At 43.8% G+C, this 27,613-nt stretch overlaps 1 protein-coding gene across 1 annotated transcript in view; it reads right to left on the reverse strand.

Moving 5' to 3' along the window:
- LOC309558457 (uncharacterized protein) overlaps positions 1–25,998 on the reverse strand; it is a gene marked incomplete at its 3' end in the record, with an annotated part of 116,326 nt that extends 90,328 nt beyond the window's left edge. The window contains exons 1-2 of the mRNA XM_082261529.1: positions 25,727–25,998; positions 20,270–20,485 (exon numbers count right to left, since the gene is read on the reverse strand). Of these exons, the coding sequence (XP_082117655.1) occupies positions 20,270–20,485; positions 25,727–25,796 (286 nt within the window). The 5' untranslated portion in view covers positions 25,797–25,998. The remainder of the gene's footprint in view (positions 1–20,269; positions 20,486–25,726) is intronic.
- Between the last annotated feature and the right edge of the window lie 1,615 nt (positions 25,999–27,613).

Consider the following 27,613-nt stretch of genomic DNA (forward strand, 5'->3'; position numbering starts at 1 on the left):
TTCCCATTTGATAAGTCCCCCCCCCCCACAACTGGCAAGCACCCTACTCACAACACCCTCCAGATGCGTGATCCACACACAGATAATAAACACCCCACAAAAAGTGCTTCCCAGATGATAAGTGACCCACACACAGCTAGCAAGCACCCCACAGATGATAAGTGTGGGGGCAGAGACCCATTTTGTAAAGAGAGAGGAAGGGACAATATGGGGATGCTAATGGACGCCTATGGTGTTCATTTGGCATCTCACACCCCCTTAGATAAAAAGTGACCTACACACATAGCACCCCACAGATGACAAGCACTCACACAGAGATAGTAAGCACCCCTACAAAGTGCCCTAAATCCAGTTGAAAATCATCCCCTAGTTAATAAATGTTCTCCCCACACATATACACACAGACACAGAGCACTTGACAGCTGACAAGCTCCCCACTCACAGCACCCCCCATTATATGTGCCACGCACACACAAAACCCCCGGATGGCAAGAGCCCCACACACATCACTTCCCAGATGATAAGTGCTCCCCACACACAGCTGACAAGATCTTCCAAATGATAAGTACTCCCCACACACAGCTGACAAGATCTTCAAGATGATAAGTACTCCCCACACATAGCACCCCTATTAGAACAAGCAACCCACACACAGATAATGAGCACCCCACACACAGCACTCCACAGTTGACAAGCTCCCCACTCAGAGCATCCCCCCAGGATTGGTGCCCGCACACACAACGCCTCCCAGATGACAAGCTCACCACACATTGCTTCTTAGTTGATAAGTGTCCCCCACACAACTGGCATTTACCCTTAAATAAGCACACACACGTACATATATCCATACACATATAAACACACAAACATAAATACATGCACACACATACATATATAGATGCACATATGCACACACATATAAACACACACATACATACACACACACATACATAAATAAATGTACATACATACAGAAAGCCTTTTTAAAAATCGGCAGACAGAGGACTGTACCTTCCTGTAACTTCCTGCCGGGTATTGCACTGTAGGGGGAGGCAGAGAGCACAGCACACACTGCTTTCACTTTCCATTGTTTCTAATGTGATCACGATCAGCTCTCTCGGGAGGATCGGGGAGCTCCGGTCTCAGCTGCGGTTGCACCTCCTCCTCTCTATACATACAGGGGGCCCTCTCAGGCCCCCTGCAGCATGGGGCCCGGTCGCCATGGCGACCCCTGAGACCCCTGTACGTCCGCCCCTGTCGGCTGGGGTGGTTTGCAAACGTCAGCCGCAAATTTTCTCAAATGTTCGCCAACCGCAAGTTTGCGGCGGGCCCCTTTGACTTTAATGGGAGGCGAACTTTAACCACTTTACCACTAGAGCATTTTGCTGTCTTACGTCTGGGCCACTTTTTGCGATTCGGCGCTGTGCAAATTTAACTGACAATTGCGCGGTCATGCGACGCCGTATCCAAACGAAATTTATGTCCTTTTTTTCCCACAAACAGAGCTTTCTTTTGGTGGTATTTGATCACCTGTGCGATTTTTACTTTTTGCGCTATAAACAAAAAAAGAGCGTTTATTTTGAAAAAATAACAATATTTTTCACATTTTTTTATATGAAATTCCCCCCAAAAAAGATGTAAAAAACAATTTTTTTAAACATTTTTGGCCAATTTGTTTTCTGCTACCCATGTTTGGTAAAAAAAAAATCGCAATAAGCGTATTTTGATTGGTTTGCGCAAAAGTTATTGCGTTTACTAACAAAGGGAAAGATTTATGTAATTTTTGGTGTTTTTTTTTTTTTTTTTTAACGAGTAATGGCGGCGATCTGCAATTTTTTTTGCGGGACTGCGACATTGCGGCGGACAGATCGGACCCTTGACTGAGATTTTTGACACTTTTGGGGGTACCAGTGACATTACTGCAGTAATCAGTGCTATAAATATGCACTGTTACTGTAAAAATGACACTGGCAGGGAAGGGGTTAATTTTATTGGAGAGGGAGGGGTTAATGTATGCCTGGTGCTTACTGACGTGTGGGGGGGGGAGGTGACTGTGTGAGACAGGGACAGATCGGATGTCCAGCTATGCTGAACACTCCGATCTGTCACTCCCTGTCACTGAGGAGATCCGCCCGCTCTGTTTACACAGGCGGATCTCCAAACTGGATTCCCCGACGATCGGGGCAGAGCAGCGGCGATCGCCGCTGCTCCTCCCCTGGCCCGACTCCCGCTGTGAATGAAAACAGCGGGAGCGCGCCTCCGGCGGCGCGCGAGCGCCGCCTACAGGGGGAGGAGTCTGGCGACATAGGTCTACGTCGTCAGACGGGATCGTGCCACTTTGCCGCAGTAGTACTACGGTACTCAGCGGTAAAGTGGTTAAAACACTTTAGGTCATATTTGCAGCCACAAAAGACTTACTAGCTGACCACAAATAGTCCCACCACATGGACAATGTCATAACAGAAGTATTGCAATTGGAAAATTGAAAAAATTATTTTTTTTCTTTTACAGCAAAAAAAAATGTTTTATTCCTAAATCAGCCAGAACTGACAGCAGCCGGTAAATACATTGTCAAATACATATAGGGTCCATTCACACATCTGTAAAATGGGTCCACATCCATTCCACAATTTGGCAGAACATTTATAGACCCATTGATTTTCAATTCCAGTCTGAAAAATTAGGCATTGACAGGATACAGAAGTAAGTGTTGCCCATGCCAGGCCCCAAAAATTAGCCCACATGTGTTTACCTGACAGCTAAGAACGTAGTATTCTGTGGCTGAAGGTTCATTAGGCATTCACAGGATACAGAAGTAAGTGTTGCCCATTCCAGGCCCCAAAAATTAGCCCACATGGGTTTACCTGACAGCTAAAAATGTAGTATTTGGTGGCTAGAGGTACATTAGATGGATGAAGGAACCAGCGCCAGGGAGACTTGTGTACAAAATGTGACAAAGAATTCCTTTTTATCGATAAATTACCAGAGATGCAGCCACTAAACCATGGCAAGGCTATGTAAAAAATGCAAAAATAAATTGGGCGCAATATCTGTTCAGAAAATTATTTTTGCTAATAATGTGTTTCAGGTGGTGGATATTAAGTGATTATGAACTTAAATCTCATGTGCAGTGTGTAAGAAAAGTGCTAGTGTAGGTCTGTGCTAACTTCAAGTGCTAATATACAGTATAAGTACAGCATCTCTTGGGGAAGGCACGTTTACAAGGGGGGGCAAGTTTGCTTTTTGGGGGCTCATTCTCAAAGTGGGGCGATTTCTATAAGTGGACGCACTTCGGATTCTGCACTAATCATCTCAATGTGTCATCTGAAACCTTCTTCTCTGTCTCTCCACAGGTATGTCCATTATCCTGCTTAAACCCAATGCTGAACTACTGAATCTTGCATTTTTCTATATTGTGTCTTTTACTGTGGTATGTTTATTTGTTTACCCATCTGTAGACTGGTCCTTGCTATGTTTTCTTACCTTTAATTTATAACCATTATAGCTTTTAACCTTTAGAGGTATCTCTTAGTTGTCTGTTTGTAAATCTTTCTGAAGTGGAAATCCTGCTCTGTCTATCCAGCCCGAATTCATCAATTCCTGATTGCTTAATTGGATAGCCTCCACCCCAGGTCTAACAGTATATAAGTACAGCATCTCTTGGGGAAGGCACGTTTGTAGGGGGGGGGGGCACGTTTGCTTTTTAGGAGCTCATTCTAAAAGTGGGGCAATTTCTATAAGTGGACACACTTCGGATTCTGCACTAATCATCTCAAAGTGTCATCTGAAACCTTCTTCTCTGTCTCTCCACAGGTATGTCCATTATCCTGCTTCCACCCAATGCTGAACTTCTGAATCCTGCGTTTTTCTATATTGTGTCTTTTACTGTGGTATGTCCATTATCCTGCTTCCACCCAATGCTGAACTTCTGAATCTTGCATATTTCTATATTGTTACTGTGGTATGTTTATTTGTTTACCCATCTGTAGACTGGTCCTTGCTATGTTTTCTTACCTTTAATTTATAACCATTATAGCCTTTAACCTTTAGAGGTATCTCTTAGTGGTCTGTTTGTAAATCTTTCTGAAGTGGAAATCCTGCTCTGTCTATCCAGCCCTAATTTATCAATTCCTGATTGCTTAATTGGATAGCCCCCACCCCAGGTCTAACAGTATATAAGTACAGCAACTCTTGGGGAAGGCACGTTTGCAAGGGGGGGCACGTTTGCTTTTTGGGGGCTCATTCTCAAAGTGGGGCAATTTCTATAAGTGGACGCACTTCGGATTCTGCACTAATCATCTCAATGTGTCATCTGAAACCTTCTTCTCTGTCTCTCCACAGGTATGTCCATTATCCTGCTTAAACCAATGCTGAACTTCTGAATCCTGCGTTTTTCTATATTGTGTCTTTTACTGTGGTATGTCCATTATCCTGCTTCCACCCAATGCTGAACTTCTGAATCTTGCGTTTTTCTATATTGTGTCTTTTACTGTGGTATGTTTATTTGTTTACCCATCTGTAGACTGGTCCTTGCTATGTTTTCTTACCTTTAATTTATAACCATTATAGCCTTTAACCTTTAGAGGTATCTCTTAGTTGTCTGTTTGTAAATCTTTCTGAAGTGGAAATCCTGCTCTGTCTATCCAGCCCTAATTTATCAATTCCTGATTGCTTAATTGGATAGCCCCCACCCCAGGTCTAACAGTATATAAGTACAGCATCTCTTGGGGAAGGCATGTTTGCAAGGGGGGGCACGTTTGCTTTTTGGGGGCTCATTCTCAAAGTGGGACAATTTCTATAAGTGGACACACTTCGGATTCTGCACTTCAGAGATTGCACAAAGTGAAAAGAACAAAGGAAATTTTGACATATACACCACATAGACTGTAGGTGACCTAATTTATCAGCTCTTGCTCCATGTAACATGCACTCTCTACCACTTCTTTTTACAGCCATGTCATCTATCCTTAAACTCTCTCTCCTTCACCCCTCTTCTCCACCTCACAGCTTACATATATCACCCTCACTACTGTTCCTCCTTATTACTGCACATACCATCTCCTGCTATTTCTAAATCCACACGCACACAAAACCTCCAAGACACTGGGGCATGTCCCTTCATATAAATCACACTCTCATATTACCACCCTCACCTTTCTTCTTCTCCTAGCCTTTGGAGACATATCCCCAAACCCTGGGCCTCCATCATATACCTGTACTCAGCACACCCACTACACTGCACCCTCTGGCTGCAGCAGCAATCAGCACAATCTAGTTTCCATCTCTCTTCTTCCTAAGACCAGACTCCCTTTCTCTTGCGTCCTTTGGAATGCCCACTCTGTCTGTAATAAACTCACCTCTGTCCATGACCTTTTTATCGCTAACTCTTTCAATCTACTTGCCATCACCGAAACCTGGCTTCATGAATCTGACACTACGTCTCCTGCTGCCCTATCCCAAGTTGGTCTTCTATGGACTCACTCCCCCAGACCCAATGGACACAAGGGAGGGGTTGTTGGGATCCTTCTAGCTCCACATAGCGCCTTTCAAGTACTTCACCCACCTCCCTCTCTGTCACTCTCCTCATTTGAGGTATATTGCATTCGTCTTTTCTCCCCTGTTTCTCTAAGGATAGCTGTGATCTACCGCCCACCTGGACCAGTATCGACCTTTCTAGACGACTTCTCCGCCTGGCTACCCTACTTTCTCTCTTCTGAAATCCCCACAATCATTCTCAGTGACTTCAACATCCCTGTTAATACTAACACTCCTGCCACTTCCAAACTTCTCAGTCTAACCTCCTCCTTTGACCTGAAGCAATGGATACATGCTTCTACTCTATCTGAAGGCAATATCTTTGACCTTGTTTTCTCCTACCTATGCACTCCGCACAACCTTTCAAACAATCCTTTCCCTCTCTCTGATCACTACTTTATTAGTTTCACTCTCTCCCTCTCCTCCACCTCCAGCTGCCTTACAGTTACCCGCAGAAACCTAGGCCATCTCAACCCTTCTCTTCTCTACTCTGCTACCGACCACCTCTATGACAAAATCGCACCCCTGTCCTGCACCAACCTAGCAACTTCTGTCTACAACGCTTCACTCTTGGCCTCCCTGGACACTCTGGCCCCCCCCCTCACTACATACCGAATCAGACCCCGACCCCTTCAACCTTGGCAAACAGATAACACTAGAAGTCTGAAAAAGCATAGCCGTGCTCTTGAGCGCCTATGGCGTAAGACTAAGTCTCAGGAAGATTTCAACCAATATAAATCTGCCCTCCAAAAATACAATTCCAGTCTCCACACTGCCAAACAGACCTATTTTATCACTCATTAACAACTTGTCATCTCGCCCCCGGCAACTCTTCGCTACCTTTAATTCTCTACTCCCTCCTCCACTGCCTCCACCCACTGATTCACTCACTGCCCAGGAGATTGCCAACCACTTCAAACAAAAGATTGATACAATCCATAAGGAGATAATTGCTGTTCAGATACCTGCCATCCTTTATGCCTCATACCCACAGGTGCAATCACTACTTCCCTCATTCAACCTCATCACTATACTTTCTAATGTCCACTTAACCACCTGCCCTCTGGATCCTGTTCCCTCGCAAATGCTACGTTCACCCTCTGGCCCTATTCTACGCTCTCTAACCCACATCTTCAATCTCTCCCTCTCCTTTGGCATCTTCCCCAACTCTCTAAAACATGCACTAGTCAGCCCCATACTTAAAAAGCCCTCACTGGACCAAACCGATCTTAACAACCTACTCCCTATTTCCTTGCTCCCCTTTTTATCCAAACTCCTTGAACGTCTGGTCTACAACCGACTGTGCGACCACCTTGCCGAGAATAGCCTCCTTGATCCCCTTCAGTCTGGATTTCGGGCCTCAACACTCCACTGAAACTGCTCTCCTAAAACTGACAAACAATCTACTAATGGCCAAAGCCAATGGACACTATTCTGTACTCCTCCTCCTGGACCTCTCTGCTGCTTTTGATATGGTTGACCATCCCCTCCTCCTCAATAAACTCCATGCCTTTGGTCTCCGTGACTGTGCTCTTCACTGGTTATCTTCCTACCTATCCAACTGCACCTTTAGCGTTACTTACAATTCCACTTCCTCCTCTCCTCTTCCCTTCTCTGTTGGGGTCCCCCAAGGCTCTGTTCTTGGACCCCTCCTATTTTCAATCTACACCTCCTCTCTGGGTCAGCTGATAGACTCCCACAGCTTCCAATACCATCTCTATGCTGACGATACCCAAATCTATTTATCCACCCCTCAGCTCTCTCCCTCAGTCTCCGCATGTATCACTCATTTACTATCTGATATATCGATCTGGATGTCACACCACTTCCTCAAACTCAATCCTTCCAAAACCGAGCTAATAATCTTTCCTCCACCACGTGCCCCTTCCCCTGATCTCTCTGTCAATATCGATGGAATTACTATCAGCCCATCCCCGCATGCCAAGGTCCTAGGTGTTGTCCTGGACTCTGAACTCTCCCTCAAGCCCCACATCCAATCGCTGTCCTAATCTTGCCGTCTTAACCTCTGCAACATCTCCAAAATATGCCCCTTTCTAACCAAAGACACAACAAAGCTCTTAGTTCACTCCCTGGTCATCTCGCGCCTTGACTACTGCAATTCCCTTCTCATTGGCTTACTTCTACACAGGCTATCCCCCCTTCAATCCATCATGAATGCTGCCGCCAGACTCATTCATCTTACCAATCGCTCAGTGTCCGCCGCTCCTCTCTGTCAAGCCCTCCACTGGCTTCCCCTCACCCAACGAATCAAATTAGAAATACTAACAACATCTTACAAAGCCATCCACAGCTTAGCCCCTAACTACATCACTAGCCTAGTCTCAAAATACCAACCTAATCGCTCTCTTCATTCCTCTCAAAACCTCCTGCTCTCTAGCTCCTGTGTCACCTCCTCCCATGCTCGCCTCCAGGACTTTAACAGAGCCTCTCCAATCCTATGGAACTCCTTACCCTTATCTGTCCGATTATCTCCTCCTCTATTAGCTTTTAGGCAATCTCTGAAAACCCTCCTCTTCAGTGAAGCCTATCCTACCCACACCTAACAACTCTACCTCCATTTTATCCATCTGCCCATCCCCCTCGGTTACTGCCTTTTGTTTCACTTGACCCTCCCTTCTAGATTGTAAGCTCTAGTGAGCAGGGCCCTCTGATTCCTCCTGTTTTGAATTGTACTGTAACTGTATTCTCTTCCCCCACACTGTAAAGCGCTGCGCAAACTGTTGGCGCTATTTAAATCCTGTATAATAATAATAATAATATACCAGAGCAATAATATATGTCTGTCTATAAATATTAATTCATAAATATCAAACATTCATGAATACACAACTTTCTATTTTACAGTGAATGGTTAGTATGATGTGGTGAAAAAATAAATAAAAATTTTGATCAAAATAAATATATATAACCCAAAAATATCTACTATCACAAAAGTGCAAGTGCAAAAGACAATTTTTTTTTCAAGCAAAAAATATATAAAAGATACTATTAAAGTGCAATGCATAAATAAATAAACGGGAACAATTCTCCACGAATAATAATCCAATAATAAATAATTTAGTGAATAAAGTTCATAGAATAAAGTCCATGCAATTCTTTTGCGCTTTTATTCTTCTCATTTTATATTTGACACATATTATTAAACAATGGTAATTTTATCCATATCTTTAATCACAATACATTTAATTTTCACACATAGTTTATACATATTTAGATTTTATCAGATTTTTTGCATTTATATATTTTTTCATACACAATTGTGTCACAGCATTCACATTTGATTTTTCACTGGTTTCACATAGATGTTTTATGGGTCTATCAGTGTCCTTGGTAATTAGGAAAATGGTTTACCCCTTATTTGTATCACCTGTTTTTTAATTGATGATTGGATTTTTGTGTATGTTTATATTGAGATGTTATATCCATTTTTCTTTGTAATGATTAAGCACACAGTCAGTGTGTGAAACGCGTCTACCTTGTCACGATTGTCATAATTTGGATGTCCAGTCAATAAATCTGGATTTTGACTCAACCTGGAGTGCTGCCAATTCCTTTTCTTTTATCAAGTTTTCACGGAGGCGAGCCGGGGCATGCACCTGTGTGAGTCATCAGGCAATTACACCACCTTGAGCAGTGAGTCCTTGTCTCTTCAATTTTCCACATCAGACTAGCATTCCACAAAAAACGGACGACAGATCGTTCGATAATCTGATCGTGTATATGGGGCTTTAGACTCCTCTCTCCTTGATCACCACAGTTCAGAAAACAGTTATATGTAGAATCACATGGAAAGATAAAAAGGGATGCCACACATAGCGTTATACTATATAGCTTGAACAAAATTTTAAAAGATAAGTTCCAAACACTCACAATGGATGGTGTCTGCCAGACACTAGGGATCTGCGCCTGTAGGCATTGTTGCTGTCCGATAGAATAATTAGATATTCCACTTAAGAGAAAATATCCTTGCATATGAATTCATTAAGTACATATGCGTCTACTAGCTCCAAAATCAGCATATCACATAAAATAAAAACTAGACATCAAAGAATTTAAAAACGCAGAAAAAGTGTATCCATGTTCCTTGCAGCTCACACGGTCTGGACTGTACAGACCCCCTTGCAGGAGCACACCACCTAGGCATTCACAGGGTACAAAAGTAAGTGTCGACCAGTATAGGCCCCAAAAATGAGCCCACATGGGTTTACCTGACAGCTAAGAACTTTGTATTCTGTGGCTGGAGGTACAATAGGCATTCACAGGATACAGAAGTAAGTGTCGGCCTGTATAGGCCCCAAAAATTAGCCCACATGAGTTTACCTGACAGCTAAGAACGTAGTATTCTGTGGCTGAAGGTTCATTAGGCATTGGCAGAAAAAATAATTGTCGGCCATGAAAGGCCCCAAAAATCAGGCATTCAATGGACATGAAATGCCTTTTATGCCACTGTATTTAGCGAAGACAAGGACCAGGAATTGTTGTGGGTGGATGGCGGTCTGGCGGATATTTGTGGCCTGTCATGAGGAATTTTAATGAAACATGGTCAACTGGTCACATGTGTTGAATTCCTCAGAGATCCATGCCTCATTCATTTTTATAAATGTGAGGTAGTCTTCACTGTCATGAGCTAGGCGAGTGCGCTTATCAGTCACGATCCCCCCTGCTTCACTGAACGTTCTTTCGGACAGGACACTGGACAGGGGGCAAGCCAACAGTTCCATTGCAAATTGTGCAAGCTCTGGCCAGAGGTCAAGCCAGCCCACCCAGTAGTCCAGGGGTTCATCACTCCTCAGAGCGTCCACATCGGCCGTTAACCTGATGTAGTCGGACACCTGTCGGTCTAGGCATTCCCTGATGCTGGATCCGGAGTACAGCTGTCGATGGGTCGGCTGAAAGAAGGATCTCATATCTGAAGTGACCAAGACATCTTCAAACTGCCCTCTTCTTGCAGGAGCTGTTGGATTGCTACCCGCAACTGTCTCTCTGTGACTGGAAATTCCTCTGCCAGCGCACGCAAAAGCAGAATGCAGAAGCATTTCTCGCAGCAAAGCCTGGAAGTGCTGCATTCTGACCGCCCTCTGTGATGCTGGTAACGTTTCCGCCATTTTCTGTTTGTACCGGGGGGTCTAAGTACGTTGCCACCCAGTACTGGTCCTTGCCCTTTATGCTTTTAATACGGGGGTCTCCCTTAAAACACTAGAGCATGAATGCCCCCATTCGCACTAAACTGGAAGCGGTGTAGTGGCCTGGCTCCAGCTCATCATCCAGGATAATGTTGTCCTCGTTCTCCTCCCCCCATCCACAGATAACACCAGGGATCCCAGAAAGGTTTAAAACATGCTCTTCTTGCTCCTCCTCATCCACCCCGGCACCATTCTCCTCTGACTCCTCTTCAGACTCATCTTGTTGACTTGTCTTAGATGGGAATTCATCCAACATTGCGACTTCCTCATCTTCCTGCCCCTGCTCCTCGATGGCTTGATCAATGACACGATGCAATGCATGCTCCAGAAAGAAGGCTCAAGGTACGATGTCACTGATGGCACCCTGGCCGTGACTGACCAGTTTGGTGATCTCATCGAATGGCCGCAGAAGTCTGCATGCGTCCCCCATGAGCAGCCACTGGCGAGGTGAAAAAAATCCAAGCTCCCCAGAACCTGTCCTGCCGCAGAGTTCGTACAGGTAGTCATTAACTGCACGTTTCTGCTGGAGCAGCCTATCAAGCATATGCAACGTAGAGTTCCATCGCGTCGGGCAGTCACAAATAAGACGCCTGATGGGCAGGTTGAGTCGCCGCTGAATGTCAGCAAGGCGAGCCATGGCTGTGTAAGATCTTCTGAAATGGCCTGAGATTTTCCTGGCCTGCCGCAAGACGTCCTGGACCCCAGGGTATTTGGCAACAAATCGATGCACGACCAAGTTCAGGACGTGTGCCATGCATAGCACGTGTGTTATTTTGCCCTGTTTTTCAGCACACTCAGCAGATTGGCACCACTTTACCAACTGTAAAATTCAGCGGTGTGAGCCACTGACCTGCCTGTGAACGCAAAGCTGAAAGGAGTGCAGGACCAGTGTGGCTCTTGGCTTCCAGGCACAACAGACACAGCACAGCATGGCAACGTCTCACCTAGCATGTGGAATAGGTTCTGGGGATCTTGGGCGGCGCAGCGGAAGAGACGGTAGCAGCGGAAAAGGAGGAGTCAGCCGAGGAGAGGAAGGATCGAGGAAGAGGAGGAGGAGTAGAAGAGGCAGGCCTGCATGCAATCCATGGCGGTACAACCAAATCTACATGGGTGCCACGGGTTACATGCTTGACGGCCGTCAGAAGGTTCACCAAGTGGGCAGTAAAAGTGATATACCTTCCCTGCCCGTGTTTGCTAGACCATGTGTCTGTGGTCAGATGTATCTTGGCACCAACACTGTGTGCCAGAGATATATTCACTTGCCGCTGAACATGGCCTTACAGCTCTGGAATGCCCTTCTGCAAGAAATATTTCCTGCCTGGGACCTTCCATTGTGGTGTTCCAATGGCCACAAATTTACGAAAGGCCTCCGAATCCACCAGTTGATATGGCAGTAGTTGGTGGCTATCAGTTCCGACAAGCCAGCAGTCAAACGAGGATTATCCGGCGTCATCATTTTTTTCCGCTCCAACATTTGGGCCATGGAAGCCTGCCTTTTTCCAGAACAACGTGACGACGGCATCATGGAAGGTGGAGTGGAGGACAATTGTGAGAAGAGAGGATAAGGAGAAGAGGCTGGACGGTTAGAGCCTGGAGTGTGGCTTTGTGGGTTCTGACGGTGTTGCTCCCACTGGGCTCGGTGATGGGAGTTCAGGTGCCTTCTTAAGGCGGTCATCCCTAGGTGAGTGTTGGGCTTACCGCGACTTATGCGTTGACTGCAAAGGCTGCAGAAGGGAACACTGTTGTCAGCAATGGATACATTTAAAAAAGCCCACACTGTGGTGCCATGTGCCAGCATCCTGAGAGCGCCAGATGTGACTGTACATGGTTGATGGCTTACTCCTGATACATTTGCAGTCTGCTTTGTACCTCTTGTGAAATGCAAGTTCCGCCTGCCTCTCCTCCCTATCTGCTGGTCCGTCTCTCCCTCTGAACTCCCCTCCTCTTCCTCTCTTGTGGCCACCCATGTGACGTCCATAGAAACGTCATCCTCCACGTCACCTTCCCCACCACTAACATTCGAGATCTCAGAGTAGGCAGCAACAGCGGGAACCAACCTCCTTGGGCTGATCTGGGTACTGTCGTCAGACTGCTGAGTGGCGGCTGTTGCTACCTCCTCTTCCTGATCCGATGCCAACAATGGCTGTGCATCACAAATGTCTTGTGATGGATCGGAAAATAATTCCAGTGACTCAAGCGGAGGGTATATGGTGGTGGTGGTGTTTGTGGTGGTGTCTTTGGGGGTGCACACAGCAGAGAGTGAAGAGGGTGCAGATAGAGAGGATAAGGAGGGTGCAGAAGAGGAAGGCTGAGTGTGCCACTCAACCAAGTCTGGTGCGTCCTTTGATGTAATCGAACGCATCTTCTGAAAATTCACACTTTGGCTCCGGCCTACTGCTCCTGCCCTACCCCTACCACCCCTGCGTAAGGGCCTGCCTCTTCCTCTGCCTGTCATTTTTTAAATTACCCTCTGACAAAAGTCTCTAGAGAATCGCAGTATATCTGGAAAAAGGTATATAACACCCCGCTTCAATCTGTGGTATTGGGGGGGCCACAGGTTTATCACACCATTTCTACAAATAATTGGCCAGTAACTGTTGTCACTGTGTGTAGCACAGTTAACACAGCAAAAGAGGCCAAATTTTTGCAGGACTAAAATACACTCTTAGAACAGTATACTGTTAAATAACACCCCACTTCAATATGTGATATTGGGGGGCCACTGGTCTATCACACCAGTTGTTCAGAAAATTGGCCAGTGAGTTTGGCACTGTGTGTAGGAGAGTAAACGCAGCAAAAGAGGCAATATTGTTGCAGGACACAAATACACGTATAAAAGTATACTCAGATAACACCTCGCTTCAATCTGTGCTATTGGGGGGCCACAGTTTTATCACACCAGTTCTACAAATAATTGGCCAGTAACTGTTGTCACTGTATGTAGCACAGTTAACGCAGCAAAAGAGGCCAAATGTTTGCAGGACTACAATACACTCTTAGAAAAGTATACTGTTAAATAACACCCCACTTCAATATGTGGTATTGGGGGGCCACTGGTCTATCACACCAGTTATAATACATTAAAAGTGCTTTTGTCACTGTTTGTAGTATTGCTGCAGCAACGCTCACCACACCAGTCACAAATGAGTCCAGATGTAAGAGCAAGAGCAATAGGGAAAAGGCTAAACTAAATACAACGCACTAGTACTACTTATAACACAAAAGCCTTTGAGATACAGCATGTACTTCTCTATGTAGGGCGCACGATACGTCCACTGAAGGTAAGGTTTGGGGAACATAAATGCAGTATTTTGAACAAGAAGGAAAATGAAAGCGTGAAGGAGAGAAACAAATACTCAGTCCCCCGACACCACAATGGGGTACTGTCTGGTTTGAGGGTATTTGGCATTGAGGCCATAGGCAGAGATCAGTATAGTGGCAGGAGGTTCCAGAAATTGTGTAAGAGGGAGACCTACTGGATCTCCACTCTGGGATCTCTTTCCCCTGGGGGACTCAATGAGGACCTCAAGATACATGGAGTCATTTAGGGACTATGTCTATACTAGGGGTCTGGTTAGTGCACCCCCCTCTCTTTCTGCTGGAAAGTAGGATCGGTAGGCCCACATTGCTAGTGGGATGGAGGCATGTGGTGCCCCTCACCACTAGGTATAACATTGCGGGGTACATTAGGCACAGGGCTATACTAAGGGTGGAAGGAACTTTAATGCAGCCATCCTGGAAATGACGCGGGCAGGAGTGACGTCAGTGGCCTGGAATGCAGGAGGAGGCCGTAATTCCTTGTTGTGGCAGCATGCGTTCCAGCCACTCTGGATTCCTGCCACTAAGAGAGACCCCATGGATCACCCTGCCACTAAGAGAGACCCCATGGATCGCCCCTGGATGCTATTGATCTGGATGCCTAGAGCATCCTTGGCTATACTGCACCTCCACCATGCCTAGCCTTAGATACCATCAGGTAGCATATTCAACACACCTCATATCCTTCCCCCCTTCTTATGGAGAGAATATACCACTTGTGGGCATTCTTCTTCACATGCACCTCCTCTCATGTTATTCAAGGGTAAGAGCACTCATGATACTAATGTGATATTGTGTGTTTTCCCCCAAATTATTTATATTAATTTTGAATTTTAAATTATGTTTTCATTTACTTAATATGCCTTGAGGTTGCATAGCAACGCTGTGTGGATTGGCACCATAGGATGACACACCCATTTAGGAGGAGCTAGTACTGGATTAAACCTTCTTTGCATTTTGTCTAGTTCTATAAATTCAAAGGCTTTGATACAGTTTAGTTAGCTCTGAGGAAGAGACAGGACCTTGAAATGCGTCAGTCAGTCATACTGAAGACATCTTACCTGCTATGCAATAGTTTTGATTCTTTAACATTGGAATTGATGTGTGGACAAGCTTAAGAGTATAAGAGCCTAGAGTGATACCTTTGTGAGGCCCCACCTCTAAGCACAGGAGAGTGTATTTGTTGCAAATTACGACGACTGGTGTTATTGAGAAACTACACAACTACAACCTTAAAATAGGAGGGGTGGACTTCAGTGATCAGATGATGGGGCCATACTTAGCTGCCCAAAAGGTCAGACGCTGGTACAAAAAAAAGTGTCTGTATACTTATTCCAATTGGCTCTTTTTAATGCTGCTATCAATGTGCTATACAAAGCGTCAGGAAAAAGTGGATCCTTCCTAAAATTCCAGGAAGAGATCATCACAGCCCTTCTGTATCCAGAAAGTGCTGTGGCCCAATTTCACAATCAAGATGCAGTGAGCTGGCTGCATAAGAGGCATTTTCTGAATGTCCTCCCTGGTACCACTACCCAAAAAGCACCCCAAAGAAGATGTGTCTGTAGCAAGCGCGGATATAAGTATGACACCCATTATGTTTGTCCCTCCTGTCCTGGCGAACTTGGTTTCTGCATCTGTGACTGTGTCCGTCGCTACCACACACTAGTGGAGTATTAGAATATGGTACAGCATTGCACAGTCTAGGGCACACTTTCACAAAGGATCTCAAAAGATGTTAGATGGTTATCACATTTTGAGAGTTCCTTACCTAGAATGTTTATAGTTACAATAAAACTGTAAAAAAAAACAATAAAAAAAACAAAAATAGTTGTGATTTTGTTGTTCTGTTTTACTGTATTTTATGCTATACTGTTTTATTGTTACTGTGTTATTGTTTGCTTTCCATGTACTCCATACAGCTGCAGCAGTGATTTGTTTATTTTCACAGCAACAGGGTTTGCTCTCATAATACATAAAACCAGCGACTCCAGTGCTGTAGAACCCCCCCCCCCCCACCACCACAGTTAAAAAAAAAAAAGAGCATATATGGTGAAGCATAGGGGCAGAGGTGGACATAGGGGCAGATTGCTTCACCATATATTGTTTACTCTTTTTTGGCACAGATTACAATTAATGAAAAGTTGTTTTATTGAATTCATGTTTTATTGATACTGTGATTTATGATTAACTGTTGTTTGCTTTGCAGGTACGCCATTCAGCTGCAGCACTGATTTGTTTATTTTGACAGCAAAAGGGTTTGCTCTCACAATATGTAAATCTATGACTCCAGTGCTGTAGGAGGTGTTTTCACCATCGCAGTTAAAAAAAAAAGCATATTTACCGAAGCATAGGAGATAGGGTGGACACAGAGGGAGGATCTCCCCCATGCTTCGCCATCTATTTTTATTCACTTTTCTTGGCAGAGATTTCTTCATCCACATATCGATGTAAATGGAAGAATCTGTTAGCTTTGTTTGCCCGTAATTAGAAGTGGGTGGATGCAGGGTGGTATTCTCATGGTGGGCATACCACCGATCGATCAAGGTGAATGGAGGAATCTGTTAGGATCTCTATTTTCCTTCAGCCCACGGGCTGCATGAAAAAATGAACATTACAATATATGCCCAACAAGGACCAGCAACTTACTGGTATGTTGCTGGACTTTGAGTCATTGTACCGGAATGATGCCTGCAAGTTTAGACATCATCTTGGTATTGTTTTTTTCAGCCGGTGGTCGGCTTTCATGTAAAAGCAATCCTAGCAGCTAATTAGCTGGTAGACTGCTTTTACAAGCAGTGGGAGGGGACGTTCTAACCCCTCCCCCTGCCTTCCATAGTTTTCTTGGGCTCTCCTGTCTCACCAGGGAACCAGAGAATGCAGCCAGTGGTTTCGCCAGCTGACCATAGAGCTGATTGGAGACCAGAACTGCTCCAATCATCTCTATGACTTAAGAAACCAGAAGCTACGAGCATTTCATTACTTCGGTTTCACCAGATATAAACAGCACCATTGAGAAATTGGAAAAGCATCTTATCATACCGATCAGATAGTCAGATGCTTTAAGAGCAGAGGGGAGCAGGGGCGTAACTACAGGGGATGCAGGGGTTGCAATTGCAACCGGGCCCCATGCTCCAGGGGGCCTGTGCGGCTCCCCTGTACACCTGGATAGGAGGGATGGCAGTGGCAGCATGTAGAAAAATCACTGCCCTCGTTTTTCCTCCTGTCTCTGGGCCCCTGTGTGCTCCTCTGGTCCCCCATACTGTGCTGACCCCTCCCACCCCCCCCCCCCCAACTGTCCTCCCTTCCCTCTTCTGCTGGCTGCTGCAGGGGATGTGTCACAATAGAGGACCAGGGAGGAGTCAGTAGATATGTGATTTACCAGCTCCGTCCTTTTCTGAATGGAAAGAGTCATAGTCAATGACACTGTAAAAAAAAATTAAATAAAATGATAAAAAAATACAATTAAAATACCAAAAAATAAATGCATTTTGTGGCCCCCTAAACTGTGATAGGTAGTTAGGAGTGAAATCAACAATTTAAGCCCTTAGAAAGCCTGAAGGCAGTAATTGGTTTTCGCGGTCCTGTATGCTGCTAGACAAAAAGTCTCACACACACATGGGGTATCCCTGTACTCAGGAGAAGCAGCAGAATGTATTTGGGGTGTAATTTCACATATACCCATGGCATGTGTGAGCAATATATCATTTAGTGACAATTGTGGCAAGATATAAAATATTCCATGGACTCACCATGCCTCTCAGCAAATAGCTTGGGATGTCTACTTTCCAAAATGGGGTAATTTGGGGGGGGGGGGGGGGGGGTTCGTGCTATCTTGACATTTCAGGGCCTCAGAAACTGTGATAGGTAGTGAGGAAGTGAAATCAGCAATGTATGCCCTTTGAAATTCAGAAGGTGGTGATTGGTTTTCGGGGTCCTGTAGGCTCCCAAGAAGTCTCACACATGTGGTATCTCTGTACTCAGGAGAAGCAGCAGAATGTATTTTGGGGTGTCATTTCACATATACCCATGGAATGTGTGAGCAATATAGCATTTCAGTGATATATTTTTATTTATTTTTTGTCATTTTTCAATCACTTGTCACAAAAAAATGAAATATTCAATGGGCTCAACATGTCTCTCAGCAAATTTCTTGGGGTGTCTACTTTCCAAAAAGGGGTAATTTTTTTTTTTTTGGAGGGGGGGGGGGGTTGTTGTACTGCCCTGCCATTTTAGCGCCTCAAGAAATTACATAGGCAGTCATAAACTAAAAGCTGTGTAAATTCAAGTAAATGTACCATAGACTTTGCGCAAACCAATAAGTATTATTGATGTTATTTTACCCAAGACATGTGGCTGAATACATTTTGGCCTAAATGTATGACAAAAATTGAGTTGATTGGATTTTCTTTTTATAACAAAAAGTAGAAAATATATATTTTTAAATTTTTGGTCTTTTTTTCATTTATATCTCAAAAAATAAAAATCCCAGTGGTAATCAAATACCACCAAAAGAAAGCTCTATTTGTGGGGAAAAAAAGGACGTAAATTTTGTTTGGGTACAGCGCTGCATGACTGCACAATTACCAGTTAAAGCAGCGCAGTGCCAAATTGCAAAAAGTGCTTTGGTCAGAAAGGGGGTAAAGTGGTTAAAAGAGGATTTTACTTAACTTATACCTTGCACCCCAACACTTGCTCTTCAGTGTTATATGTCCCTCAATGCCACTTCTGTTCAGTACTTCATCAGTTGCTATTTGACATCTTTGCAAACAATACAGGACCAGCAGTCCATACTTACTACCTTCTTTTTCATCCCTTGGTTAAATCTTGGAGTTGCCAAACTCCATCAATCTCTTTTTTGCCCCTTCACAACTACATGTACTCCTACAATGACTATATGGCATTCCTCAAAAAGGGTTTCCTGAATGATGTTGACAATAATGGATCATGGCTGGTTCTAGTGTATTGGATGAAATTTGCCAACATCTAATATGTGGCAATGATCTCAATCATTGGAATATGAACTATATGGATTTGTTTTGCCGTTTCCAATTATTATTAGTATAAGATCCGCAAAACCTGTGCCCCTCTAAGCCATAGCTCGCCTCTACGATCCACTGGTAAACCAGTTCTTGACCTTAAAAGCCTGTCTACATCCACAACGATCTTCCAAAAAAGCCCACACACTGATGCGGTTACTCCACTGATGTTTATTCCACCAAACTGGATTACAGCTTTAAGCCAAATAGGGGTGAAAAACCTAGGGGGAGTGGCCACAGGTGGGGATTACCGCAAGCCAGTGTGATGTCTTTAGTGTGTGGGTTTTCTTGGATGATCACTGTTATTATTATGTTTGTAGTATTATTTTTGTATTGAAGTGATTTTAAAGTCTCGTTTAAAAAAAAAATAAATAAATAACAAACATGTTATACTTACTTCCTCTGTGCAGTTGGTTTTGCACAGACCAGCCCGGATACTCCTCTTCTTGGGTCCCTCATTCCTGCTCCTGGCCCCTCCCTCCTATCAAGTGCCCCCACAGAAAGCAGCTTGCTATGGGGGCACCCGAGCTGAGCTGCAGCTCCGTGGGTCCATTCAGACATGGAGATGCCGTTTGACACCGCCCCTCTCTCTCTCCTGATGGGCTCACTGTGTTTGACAGCTGCAGGAGCCAATGGCGCTTCTGCTGTATCTCAGTTAATCTAGAGGGGGAGTCCCAGGACGGCTGAGGGACTCGTGGACATCACTGGATAGAGATGAGGCTCAGGTAAGTATAAGGGGGTGCTGGGGGGGCTGCTACACCCAGAAGGCTTTTTATCTTAATACATAAAATGCATTAAGATAAAAACCTTCCTGACTTTACAATTCCTTTAACACCAACAATATATTTCTTTAAGAAAGCAAAACGGGCATGATTTTTTGATATAATTATAATTAAAAAGTGAGTGTGAGGGTCAGTGGTAGGTATATGGTGGAATGCAGTAAGCCACAGCAGTCACATTTCAGGGTTCACCTGTTTAGAGCAGTCAGAACAATGAAAGATTACTTCGAATTGGTTGCTTCTGTTGGTTATCAATTGATTATAAGACAATGTATATGTTTTGTTAATTGTATTACAATAAATCCTCCTTGTGTTCTATTTGTGACACCAACCTTTTTAACAATAAATGCTCTCAGAATGATGTCACAGTGTGACTTCAATGGCATAATTATCTCACCCAGGTCTTCATTTAACATCATGGCATTTAATCTCCTCATCTTCTTCTGGAACGTTGGGAGATATCTCACATAATCGGATGCCTTTTCTTCTTTACTGAACAAGAATAGATGCGTGGCCAATTTCCCAATACTGGGCTGTTCCTGTAAGATCCGGGTCTTCTCCCGATCACTGCTGTCTCTCAGATCATCGATAACCACAATAACCCTCTCCTGTCCTAGAGAAAAAAATCAAAGAATAAACAAGACTGACTACTAAGACTGAACACCAGATGAAGGACTGACATTGTGAATTTTTACCACAAAGTTAGAACCACACAATTGTCTAAAATATCTTTATACGTTGCAGCAGAAACAGTGTCCATCACTGGAAACACCTCACCTCAAGACTATGAAGGAGTGTCTACATACCATACCCCATATAATGAGAGGCGTGATGGCCTGATATCCACAAACATGATTTAACCACTTTAAGACCGGAGGATTTGGCTGCTCAATGACCAGGCCACTTTTTTCAACTTGGCACTGAGTGAGTTTAACTGACAATTGCGCGGTCATGCAACGCTGTACCCAAACAAAATTTACGTCCTTTTTTCCCCACAAACAGAGCTTCCTTTTGGTGGTATTTGATCACCTGTGCACTTTTTATTTTCTGCGATATTTATAAAAAAAGAGCAAAAATTTTGAGAAAAAATGACATTTTTAACTTTTTTTTTTTTTCCAATAAAAGCTTTATTGAACAACTGTAATAAACATGTACAGTATTAACAATAGCAATAAGACAAATGGTATAACTGTACAACATGTACATAAATGACATCAAGTTATGTTGAATCAAAAATTAGTGCAACAACATTAAATATCTACATCATCTCAAGAGGTACAATGAGGGTATTCGAACACGATACCCTCCCTCAGAAGAGGCAGGACTGAAAGATAAGTGCCTGCCTCAATGAGGGCCACTAGGGGGCAGTGAAGGAAGCGAAGATAAGAATTATAGAAGAAGAGGAATAAAGGGAAAGAAAAAGGAAATGGAAAAAAGAGAGGGGGGAGGGGGAGGTGATGGAGTATTATTGACAGGTGGTACTTGATCAGATAGCTCATTGTAGAAATGTAAACAGAAGGTCCTGGTGGGGTATGAAAGTTGGTTATGAGATTACTAATCCTCAATCATTTTTTTGAAATCCGGGGAAAGAGTGAATATCAACCATGGTCTCCACATGTTATGGAAAGGTCCACTATTTTCTTTTTTGATGGCCAGAGTTTCCTCCATCTCATATGTGGAAGTTACCTTGTCTACCCAGTTCTTAGTCGTGGGAACGGATTTGGAATTCCAGTATACAGGTATAAGAGATTTGGCCGCGTTGAGTAGATGTCTCGTTAGGGACATTTTGTATGACCTATATGAGAGTTTGTTGATGTGTAATAAGCAACTTGCTGCATTAAATTCTAGGGTGGAACCAGTGACAAGTTTGATCAAAAGCACAATTTTATTCCAAAAAGTTTTGATTAGGTCACAGTTCCACCAAATATGTAGAAAAGTGCCTGTGTGAGCTAGACATCTCCAACATCTTCCAGAATACTGTGGAGACCATGCCTTCATCTTCGCAGGGGTTATGTACCATTGCGTGCGGATTTTATATGATGTTTCTTGAGTTTTTGTGCTCAAAGAGCATTTGTGTGTAAATACACAGGCTTTCTCCCATTCCCTGTCAGAAATTTTGCGTGACAACTCGTGTTCCCATAATTTCTTATATTTATCAACAAAATTAGACGACGGGGCTATAAGCCACTGATAGGTCATCAATGTCGTTTTCGATATTGGGGTCTGTCTCTCACATATCCTCTCAAAAGCAGTTAGTTGTCTAGCCCACGGAGTTTTCTTTTTAATATTTTGAACAAAGCTATGCAGCTGGATATAATTCCATTGGTTCATAAAGATGTTTTGGGGTTTTAGGTTGTTTAGGTCATGAAGAGATAGGATTTTTTGATCACGAATGCAGTGTTTAATGAGCAAGGGATGGTCAGCGGAGCAAGTTATATTGAGACCCGGAACAAAGTCTGGATTGTGGGAAACCGGGGTTAGAGGGCTCGGGTTAGTGGATATATTGTGTGACTTCGCCAACTTGTGATAGATGGTGAGGGTGGTGTTAATTAGGGGATGGTGTCTCACTTCAGGAGGGAAGTTGTGTGGGTCCGTCCATAGCAGGAATTGAGTAAGGTACCGAGAGCAATGCCTCTCCAAGGCCACCCAGTCCTTTTGACTTGAATGGCAGTGCCAGTCGATCGCTCTAGTGAGGTGAGTGGCTTGGTAATATTTATAATAATCCAGTACCCCCATACCCCCATTGAACTTGGGTAGTTGCAAGTATTTCAGTTGTATCCTAGGTCTTTTGTTGGCCCATATAAATTTCCTTTGAATAGTCGTCAGTTTCCTGAAAAAGGAGGAGGGTATTGTGATGGGTAAAGCATGAAAAAGATAAAGTAGTCTAGGCAGGATGACCATCTTTAAGATGGCTGCTCTGCCGAACCACGAGAAGTGTTTGATATCCCATTTACTCAGGTCGTTGGTGATATTTTTTAGGATTGGGATAAAATTAGTCTCATAGAGGGCATCTAGAGTTGGAGTAAGTTTGATACCTAAATATTTAAGTGAGGTCGAATCCCATTTGTAGGGGCAATTAGATTTAGTTAATTGTTTTATTTTGTCGGGGAGTGAAATGTCCATGGCTTCTGATTTGGAATGATTGATTTTAAAGTTCGATAAGTATCTGAAGGTGCGGAAATGTAAGTTCAATTTTGGAATGGAGATATGTGGCTGTGATATATAGAAGAGGAGATCGTCTGCATAAGCAGAAACTTTGAATTCTCTGTCTTTAATGGTGAAACCATGTACATCCGTATCTCTATTTATGTGCCTAATTAATGGTTCTAGTGCCAATATAAAGAGGATTGGTGACAAAGGACAGCCTTGTCTAGTTCCATTCTTTAGATGAATAGGGGCGGAAAGGATGTTATTCACCTTTACTTTGGCTGTGGGGTTAGAGTAAAGGGATCTTATCCAAGATAACATATGACCTCTCAGTCCTACATGTTCACATATCATCAACAGATAGTCCCAAGCCACTCTATCGAAAGCCTTTTCTGCGTCGGTTGAAATTAGCAGACCTTCGATTCCTAATTTATGGGCTCCGTGTATTAAATTCAGGGATCTGATAGTATTATCCCTAGCCTCACGTCCTGGCATAAAGCCTACTTGTTCAGGGCCTATAACCTGTTGTAATAGTGGTCTCAACCTGTTTGCCAAGATTTTCTTTAACTTTGTCTTTCAAAAAATATCCAATATACTCAATTTATGTCATATATTTTGGCCAAAATGTATTTAGCTACATGTCTTTGACAAAAAAGATCTCAATGAGCGTATTTTTATTGGTTTGAACAAAAGTTATAGCGTCTACAAACTATGGTGTACATACTGGAATTTATGCAGCTTTTACTTTCTGACTGCCTCTGACACTTCTGATCTCATTTCATGAAGTGCTAAAATGGCAGGGCAGTACAACCCCCATTTAGGCCAAAATGTATTTAGCTACATGTCTTTGACAAAAAAATTCTCAATGAGCGTATTCTTAACAACTTTAAGACCGGAAGATTTTACCCCCTTCCTGACCAGGCCATATTTTTCTATTCGGCACTGCATTACTGCGTTACTTTAATGGACAATTGCACAGTCATGCAACGCTGTACCCAAATGAAAATTACATTATATTTTTTCCCCACAAATAGAGCTTTCTTTTGGTGGTATTTGGTCACCTGTGCGATTTTTAATTTTTGAAAAAAAGAGCGATAATTTTGAAAAAAAAATATATATATTTTTCACATTCTGATATATAACATTCCCCAAAAAAATCAAAGTTTTTTTAACATTTTAGACCAATTTGTTTTCTGCTACATATTTTTGGTAAAAAAAATTGCAATAAGCGTATTTTGATTGGTTTGCGCAAAAGTTACTAACTACGGGAAAGATTTGTCATTTTCTTTTTTTTTACTAGGAATAGCGGCGATCTGTGTTTTTTTGCGGGACTGTGACATTGCGGCGGACAGATCGGACCCCTAACTGACATTTTTAACACTTTTGGGGGGACCAGTGACATTACTACAGTAATCAGTGCTAAAAATATGCACTGTCACTGTAATAATGACACTGGCAGGGAAGGGGTTAACACTGTTGGTGATCTAGGGGTTAAATGTGTGCCTCATGCTTACTGACGTGTGTGGGGGGAGGGGGTTCTGTGACACAGACACAGATCGCAGGTACAGCTATGCTGAATCCTTGGATCTGTCTCTGCCTGTCACAGAAAAGATCCGCCTGCTTTGTTTACACAAGCAGGTGGATTTTCCCACTCTTTCCCCGACGATCGGGGAAGAGAGACGGTGATCGCCGCCTCTCCTCCCCTGGCCCGACTCCCGCTTGGTGGGGTGCCAAAGTGACGCAATGAGTGTCTGATCCTTCACCCAGTGAGCCGGGGTCACTTACCAGATGCACCCAGGCCTCAAAGGACCTATGGTGCAGGTAAAGCTCTTTAAAGGATCTTTCAACGATACCCTCCTCCTAAGTGGGTATTCAGGGGTGGTTTTCCCTCAAAATGGATGGCTCAACACTCCTGTTTAAGTGGCTCAAGAAAATGACAGGGAGAAACCCTCATGGTGCAGTATGTATTTATTAAATGAAAGTAAGCAGAAGAAATCAACTCACGTTTTCTGGTGCCACACAGGCACTTGACATAGGCAGTATAAAAATGCAGGCAGGGGAGCCGCTGTGCTGATCACCAGGAAGCCGCTCCTTACTTCCGCATTCCAAACTGTAATTCTTCCTGATGGCGCTTATGTAGCGAAATGCATTGAGGTCCAGCACCTCCAATGTCACATCCAGTTTGCGGTAATTACAGCTTGGAACGCGGAAGTAAGGAGCTGCTTCCTGGTGATCAGCATAGGTAATACTCACCCCATTCATATTGTTTTCTATGATCCTAATGTCATCATTTAACATTAAACATGTTTGAGGCATTTCATGCATTCTCACTTATCTGGAACCCCTCATCTGATTAAAAAAAAAAACTTTTTTGGAAAATATAAAAAATATTGGAATAATCTTTTTTAATAGAAATGGTACAAATGGTGTAATTTTCAAACATGTCTAGATTTTTCGGGGACATTAAATCTGTCAATGTCTCTAGTGGCGACACAGGAAGTTGCAGACTTTAGATAGTGGTGTAGTATTTTGAACGTATGTGATTAACAAAAAGGACTAAATAAAATTGATTTAATTATTATTATATTTATTCAATAATTATTAGCTCACATTCATGTATTGATTTAAAGAAATGTTTTGCAGAGTTCAGTTATTCATCGAACAACTGACATGTTTTGATGGCAATGAGAGATGATGAATTTCTTACCGAGCTGTTTATGTAAATGTTCCAGTTCTTTGTCATACAATGATGATTTCTCCATGTCAGTAATATTCATTTTCCCTCTGGTTATTGTGTGATACAGGATGGTGAATGTGCATTGCTGGACATCATTCTTGAACTGCTGGGATCCATTGTTGTATATTTCGTATGGTCTGATATCCGCCACCAGATCACTGAAAATATCAGATCTAAGCAGGGACAACAGCCAGGAGTAATCTTTCTGGTCCGATCTGGAGAAGATCCCAATCTGCTGTTTGGGATTAAAATAAATAAATACATAAAAAAAATTGATTTTTGTCTTAATGTAAAATCCTTTTCTCTGATGTTCATTGCTGGGCACAGCTCCAGATCTTCTTGACCAATGGGTTTATGCTGCCCCTTAAATGAGTAGGACACTAGGTGAAAAAAAAGTTTGACTACGCTTATAGGGCAGTCCCAGGGGGTATACTCCCACTTCCTGCTATAGGTCTTCAGTTTTGTAACAAGCAGTGTCAGAAGAAAATAAAACCCAACTCAATAATAGAGGGGCAGGTGCTGTGTCCCTCAATGAACATCAGAGAAAAGGATTTTACAGTAAGACAAAAATCCAGTTCTCTTTCGTTCATTGATGGACACAGCTTCAGATCTTCTTATATATCATATAGCACCTCAGCTCCAAATAGAGCAGGCATATACACCCATCTCCCTAAATAGAGCATTATGGTGCTACGATTATTTACCAACAGAGTTGAAATCACATCAACTAATCGGTACGACTTTACAAATATGCTCACAAATCTGTTTTCAGAACTCTTTTTCCTCCTGTGATTCACCATTATTCCCTATTTTAGGGAACCCACAATTTGTTATGGGCTTAGAAGCACAATCCTTCAGATCCCTTAGTGCCGGTTCACACTTGTGCGATGCGGGAAGGCTGCAAATCCGCAGCCTGTTCCCGCATCGCACCCAGGCCCGTCGCAACAAGGCAGGCAAACCAAGCAATTGCTTGGGGCCCCGAGCTGGCCTGGGGCCCCAAGACAACAACTTTGTCAGTCATCTATTTCTCCTGGATATAAAATGTACAGCGGCGGACTGAGTCGGGCACTCCGGACGTGGTGTATATGACGGACGATAAGTAGTGGACGGAGGGGAGGGGCCCAGCGCTGGTTCAGTGTGAGGAGGGGAGCTGGGGAGGGGCCCGGTGGCGGCGCTGCTTCTGTGTGAGGTGGGGAGGGGCCCGGTGGCCGTTGCTGCTTTAGTGAGAGGAGGAGGAGGGGCCCAGGCTAGCGCTGGATTTCCATTGGTAGTGGCTAGTTCCTGCCCAGTAGAAGGACCCTGGTGATGTCACAGACCATGTGACTGTTTGGTCACATGGTACAGAGAAGTACAGGAAGTGGATGGAACTCATCACATCCCATGTGTCTGCTCTGCAGTGAAGGTCTGTTCCCGGGTTTTTTTCTGCTTCATCTTCTGCAATCTATGCCAAGGAGGGGGGGGGTGTCTGTATATGGGGGGGGGGGATGTCTGTATATGGGGGGGATGTCTGTATATGGGGGAGGGATGTCTGTATATGGGGGAGGGATGTCTGTATATGGGGGAGGGATGTCTGTATATGGGGGAGGGATGTCTGTATATGGGGGAGGGATGTCTGTATATGGGGGGGGGGCATGTCTGTATATGGGGGGGGCATATCTGTATATGGGGGGGGATGTCTGTATATGGGGGAGGGATGTCTGTATGAATATGGGGGGGGCATGTCTGTATATGGGGGGATGTCTGTATATAGGGGGATGTCTTTATATGGGGGGAGGGATGTCTGTATATGGGGAAGAGGGATGTCTGTATATAGGGGGGGGAATGTCTGTATGTAGGGGGAGGGATGTCTGTATATGG

This window comes from Pelophylax lessonae, assembly GCF_965119305.1.
Source record: "Pelophylax lessonae genome assembly, chromosome: 6".
NCBI lineage: Eukaryota > Metazoa > Chordata > Amphibia > Anura > Ranidae > Pelophylax > Pelophylax lessonae.